This window comes from Corvus moneduloides, chromosome 7, assembly GCF_009650955.1.
Source record: "Corvus moneduloides isolate bCorMon1 chromosome 7, bCorMon1.pri, whole genome shotgun sequence".
Taxonomy (NCBI): Eukaryota; Metazoa; Chordata; class Aves; order Passeriformes; family Corvidae; genus Corvus; species Corvus moneduloides.
The window spans coordinates 16,563,720-16,570,318 of NC_045482.1; the positions used below are offsets into that span (position 1 = coordinate 16,563,720).

The 6,599-nt window shown below is 47.4% G+C and overlaps 1 protein-coding gene across 1 annotated transcript; it reads left to right on the plus strand.

The window, feature by feature from the left end:
* Nucleotides 1-2,983: 2,983 nt before the first annotated feature.
* Nucleotides 2,984-5,367, plus strand: TTC30B (tetratricopeptide repeat domain 30B). Its single transcript, XM_032115002.1, is given in 6 exon segments — nt 2,984-3,007; nt 3,009-3,041; nt 3,043-3,156; nt 3,158-3,205; nt 3,208-3,237; nt 3,240-5,367. Coding segments are annotated over 6 exon segments (2,004 nt in total). The 3' UTR covers nt 4,995-5,367.
* Nucleotides 5,368-6,599: the final 1,232 nt, after the last annotated feature.

A 6,599-nucleotide genomic window follows, 5' to 3' on the forward strand; every position in this document is an offset into this window, starting at 1 on the left:
TGAATTTGGTCCCATGAATTGCAGGCCTTAAGGTCTCACAAGAGCCAGGCAACAGCCCTCATTTTGTCACCAGAAAATGCTCAAGAGAAGATCTGGGTCTTCGTCCCCATCCTCAAAGGTAGTTCAGGCCAAACAGTCATTTCACTCAGGATTCCCACCTGTGAAACCACTCACCAAAATCAACCTTTCCTCACAAAAAAATGAAACCCAAATAAAACAATAATTTAAATAAAACCACTATAAATAAAGGCTAATCAGGAAGGAGCTTGACATTCAAATCCTGCTTGATTTCGAGCAGGCTTTTGAACTACAGGTGCATCTGTCCCACCAACTGGTGGCGAGTTACAAGGGTGGGCTTGTCTCCTGCCCTTCTGCAAAGGCCCTTTTCATGTGCTCAGCAAGGAGACAAGGATGCCCACTGGGTACAGCCCCAATTTTGGCTTCACTCCTGGGAGGGGCATGGAACAGACAGGCTTTGGTGGAAGAGCTCAGGTTTCATATGTGCACCTCCCTGGACTAAAGTGCTCCCCTGCAACACAACACTGTGACCCCACCAGAAAACTGAACACTGTTCAAGGCGAGGAGCACCTGGGGTAGAGGCTCTCCTGTGATTCAGACAGAAGAACATCCCAAGAACAAGATGTCCAAAAGGTGTCTTTGGCCATAGTTTGAGTAGTGAAATCAGACAATTCCCTCCCAGCCCAGGACCTACAGACAAACAAGAACAGCTTCATCATGTGATGGAAATGCAGACATCTGCTTGTCAGGACGTGGTTTTGCTTCTGCTCCAAAGCAGAGTCACACAAGGTCAGGCAGTAGTAGCTCACTGAGGTTTAAGCTGGATGCCTCATGTGGCAGGCGGGCACAGAACTCTCCACACAGCTCTGTCACAGCCAGCCCCGCCTATTTACAGGGCCAGGGGTCTTGCCAAGAAGGTCAGCTGTATGTTTTGTAACCACAGCGTGGACAAGTATGTTTCATTTTAGCTCAGGCATTTCTTCAGATGGTGTCCTTGGTACAGCAGCTGCATTTTTCTGGTCTGGTGACCTTGCTAATTGCTCCTTCTTAGAGTGCATTGCAATCTCATAATGTGCCTGTAGTTACAAACAAAGCCAATACTAGTACTCACAAATTATTTTTGAAAACTGCAACCAGCAGTGCCTAACATCATTTGTAATATTTAGATGAATTCATTCTAGTGGAAAAACAGGAGTGTTTCAGTCTACAGGCCAAATACTTATTTTCCCTTCATAAAACTAAACCCACTTTAGTTCCTGGTAATTCATTTGTGCATTGAGTGAAATTTTAAAACTGGTTTATTTCAAAGGTCTGTAAAACATATTAACAGGCACTTCAATGCTTAGAGTGTTATGGGCAAGAAAATATAGAGCAAGAAGGTTTTTTACTGGCTTTGTCAAAGGAAGAGTTGTCAAAGAGTAAAATCATGTGAATGGTTTCTAACATAGCACTGAAGTGGAACATATAATCTGCTGAATTGAGATGCCTCAAAGATGCCCATCGCTGGAATGTGCCAGTATTGGAATACATCCTGTATATTGCTTGTTACCTTTTCTTTCTTGGATTACTTTGTATTTAATCACGAATTTATAAGCATGTTGGCCACTGCATCTTACAGTTTTGCGGGGAATACCATTAAAAACCCTGAACCTTTGCCTGTGGGAAACAACTGACACGTGCACAGAAGTACCACGTGTCTGTTCTAAGGCAATGGAATCCCAGATACTTGCAAAATGTAAACGTGTAACTTAAAAGACTTCTGCATCCTTTTCCTTTCTTTTGCATTTTAAAATCATTACTCCTATTGTTTTGCTGGTTCAGCTTTCAAAGCATGCTTCTGAAATGAGCAACTTAGTTTTACTGGTCTTTAAAAAAATAAATAATTTTAATGCCTTACTATTATTTTATTATTATTATTACTTTTCTTTGAAACTACCTTGTTGGGATCAATCACAGCTGTATCTATTGATTACTGAATCACACAAATAGAAGATCCTGAAAACACGCGAGACTGAGTGGCCCAGATACGATTTTTGACACATAACCGTGCAGCACTCATTCCTGGGGGCAAACCAAACTTCATCACTGGATACACTTGGCATCAATCTGGAATGACCAGAAACCGAATCTGTCTGCTGACTCTAATGGAGCTATTCACATGTACAGAAATTATACAGATTATACAGTCTGTGGTACGGAGTATCACTGTTCAGTAGAAATATCATGGGGGGGGGTGGGGGGGGAGGCCCTCCAAAGCACAATTACATTGTTGAGTAAGAAAAATTGGAAGTAGTTTCTTCTACTTTTGAAAGCTGCAGGAAAGCTGTCGGATTGTGCCAAGGAACAAACCATACGTCCTGCCTTCCACCAGCTTTAACCAATTTTGGATCTTGATGGGCTGTATAGGGAATGTTTCCTGTTGACAAAGCCCAAGACAGAAGTTAAATGCTTCCTGCCCTGGGCTACCTGTTTAGCTTAGAGCCTCCTTTTACACCACCTACTTCTTAAGGGAACTATTACACAACATTTAGAAATACAGAGCTGATTTTTACTCTTTACTCCTCCCAGCTGCACGAGACCGCGAACGAGGGAAACATTCTGGCCCAGGCAGCGATTTCAGGAGGCTCCGGCTCTTTGCGCCAGTTCGGAATCGGCACTGAACACTCCGCGTCAGTGCTCGGGAGACGGCCGCAGGGAGGGGAACAGAGGAGGGCAGCAAACGCAGAGGACGCAGACCAGCTCCCACTTGCGGCGGGGCGCCCGGTTATGCCCGGGCCCGGCCCCTGCCTTGCCCCGCGCCGCGCTCTCGAGGGACCGCGCGCGCCGCCGCTTCCGGGGGCAGCGCCCCCCCCCCCCCCCCCCCCCCCCCCCCCCCGCACGGGAGCGCTTTCCGCCACCGGCGGCGCCGTTGCCGTGGCAGCGAGGGCGCCGCTTCCGCCCCGCCGCGGCGGTGCCGGGGCCGGCCATGGAGGCCGCGCCGGTGCCGACGCGGGCAGTACACGGCCGTGGTGTACGGGCTCATCAGCGGCCGGGCGCTACGCTGAGGCGGTGTCGCTGCTGAACCGCGGGCTGCAGAAGAGCTGCCGCTCCCGGGGCTGCCTCTCCCTGCTGGGCTACTGCCACTACCAGCTGCAGGACGTTCGCGGCGGCGGCCGAGTGCTACGAGCAGCTGGTGGCGCTGCACCCGCGCAGCTACTCCCGTACCGGCTGTACCATGCCGCAGGCCCCTCTACAAGGCCGGGCTGTTCGCCGAGGCCCTGCGCGGCCGCCAGCGCGCTGCTGGACGTTCACCCGCCTTCCACCGCCGGGCCCTGCGCCTCCAGGCCGCTGTCCACTATGCCCAGGGCGACCTCCCAGCGGCCCAAAGCCTTGTGGAGGAGGAGCTCGCCGCCGCTGCTGATGGCGGCCCCGGAGCAGCCGAGGACCCTTCGGAGCGGGCCGACGCCGAGGTCAACCTGGGCTGCTTGCTGTACCGGCAGGGCCGGCACGAAGAGGCCAGCGGCAAGTTTGCCAGCGCCATGCAAGTGTTGGGGTACTGCCCGGAGCTGTCCTACAACATGGCGCTGTGCTCCTACGCGGCCAAGCAGTACCCTGCGGCCCTCAAGTACATCTCCGACATCATCAAGCGCGGCATCCACCAGCACCCAGAGCTCAGCGTGGGCATGACCACCGAGGGTATCGACGTCCGCAGCGTGGGCAACACGCTGCTCCTGCACCGCACGGCCCTGGTGGAGGCCTTCAACCTCAAGGCGGCCATTGAGTACCAGCTGCGCAACCTGCGAGCGGCGCAGGAGGCGCTCACGGATATGCCGCCGAGGACTGAGGAAGAGCTGGATCCGGTCACGCTGCACAACCAAGCACTCATGAACATGGACAACCAGCCCACTGATGGCTTTGGGAAGCTGCAGTTTCTTCTCCTTCAGAACCCCTGTCCACCAGAAACTTTTGGTAACTTGCTACTCCTCTATTGCAAGCATCAGTACTACGACCTGGCAGCTGATGTGTTGGCAGAGAATGCCCATCTGACCTACAAACTTCTCACACCTTATCTGTACAACTTCTTGGATGCCATTATTACTTGTCAAACTGCCCCTGAGGAGGCTTTCCACAAGCTAGATGATGCAGCAGGGACAATGGCTGAGCAGCTAAGAAAACTCACAAAACAGGTACAGGAAGCTAGGCAAAATTGGGATGAGGAAGCTCTAAGAAAAGCAATTAATGAGTATGATGAGACTCTGGATAAATATGTACCTGTCTTGATGGCCCAGGCAAAGATTTGTTGGGACATGAAGAACTACACAATGGTAGAAAAGATCTTCTACAAATCAATGGAATTCTGCAAGGATCATGAGGTGTGGAAGCTCAACGTGGCTCACGTGGTCTTCATGCAGGAGAGCAAGTATAAAGAGGCTATTAAGTTCTATGAGCCAATAGTTAAAAAGCACTACAACAACATTCTTGATGTCAGTGCCATTGTGTTAGCAAACCTCTGCGTTTCCTACATCCTGACAAGCCAGAATGAAGACGCAGAGGAACTAATGAGAAAGATCGAGAAGGCAGAAGAGCAGCTGTCCTATGATAATCCTGATAAAAATACCTACCATCTTTGCATTGTCAATCTAGTCATTGGTACCCTCTACTGTGTGAAGGGAAACTATGACTTTGGTATTTCAAGGATCATTAAAAGCCTGGAGCCATATAACAAAAAACTGAGCACTGACACGTGGTATTACGCCAAGCGGTGTTTCCTGTCCTTGCTGGAGAACATGTCCAAGCACATGATCATGCTGCGTGACAGTGTGACTCAGGAGTGCGTGCAGTTTCTGAAGCAATGTGAACAGTATGGAAGAAACATCCCAGCTGTCATTGAGCACCCCCTTGAAGAGAGTGGGATGCACAGTGGGAAAAACACAGTCACCTATGAAGCCAGGCTTTTGAGGGCACTGATGTATAAGATCAGTGGGTGGGCTGAGTAAATGTTACTGTACAGCAGAAATGAGAATTTTGTTCTTATGTTTGTGAGGTCATGCTAACCCTCACAAAAATCTCTATAAAGATTTTGTGCTGTATTTTAACAATGTTCAGTAGAAAATAGACTATTTTCATGAAATTAAGCTGCATCAAATAACTAGGGGCATTCTCAGTAACCAGTCCTGTTAAGTAAAGCTTAAGATATATTGACCAAGAATGTCGTTATAGAAATATCATAAAGTTTTCACCCATAAGACAATATTTTAGCCTTCCGAAATTTTGAACAAGTTTCTTTTCATTGGTTGACATTTGAAAAAACATGTGTTGTCTGTCTCTTCTAGGATGGACTTGGAATAAAGAGTTGCTTTAATTCTCTAATTTGTGCCTATGTGTAAATGTTTCTTTCTTTTGCTTTTTCCAAGGTATTTTTAATATGTTGCAGATCATTTTGAAAGTATATTTAAACACAAGAAATGGCTTTATATTAAAAAATCAGTTCTACAAACAGAAACGTTTCCATTTGCTAACTCATTAATAATGCACGAGTGTTCTACCAAATTCTATAACTAATACAGGGACTGGGAATATATTCCAGGAAGGCCGTATTAGGATGATACCTCAGTTTAGATCTACCTTTGAAATAAAATCTGTTACAACAACTGGCTTCAGAGACACTGCTCAGTGCTGCCCCTCAGAGTCCCGGTGCCCCCACCATCTGGGTGGCAGCTGTTGCCCTGCAAACCTGTTTGGTAGCAGCACAGTAAGCAACATCTGCTTACATAGTAATTCAGTCCTCCGTGTGCAGCCCCTCCAATCCAAATACTATTCTTAAAATAGTCTCTGGTAAAGAGACCCGTGAATCTGAAATTATATTCTTTTCCATTTTTCTTTAAAAAAAGCCCATGTAACTTCCATTTCATGCAAGGCTTATAACCTGTACCCTTGGGTGGAAGAAACCTGCTTCTCAGTTTCCTCCTTGTGTTACACTCTTCCTGCATCTCTCAACACTTCTCCAAAACCCTGTTTATTTGCTTAATTTCTTTACTTGACATTTCCATCACCCTGGCATCAGTTAGTGTATTTTCTCAACAGTCTTTGCATCCCTTTTCAAACATACATACTCCACAGTGAAATGGGACCATAATGCCTTCCAGTGTTTTTACACAGTCTGGTTCTGTGCTCCATGGCTGTTCTCCTTTTTGTGTATTCTGCCTTTTGAAGCAATGTATGAGCTGAAGTTTTCAAAATAAGGATCAAAAATCCATGGCTTTAACTCACTTGCTTACCTTTGATACTGGCTCCCTGAAGAGCTGTCCTAGGGGAATTTCGGAATCAGGCTGCATCTCCCTCAGAATCCAGTTTCTATGCTGTGGTTTATCTGGAAAGAAAGAGAACAGCATTTTTGAAGTTTTGAAGCTATTATAAAGGAATAGAGTAATTAATCCTTCCAGAGAGTTAATGTATATAGGATGTGCACAGGCCTGCAACCATTTCAGCATAGAGAAAGTCAACTCTTGTGTGCTGGGGGAGAAACCTGTCAGGGCTGAGCATATCATGTGCAGCTAAAGGAAATGCTGTGGGTTAGGTAATGCTACAGTTTACCCTAAAAC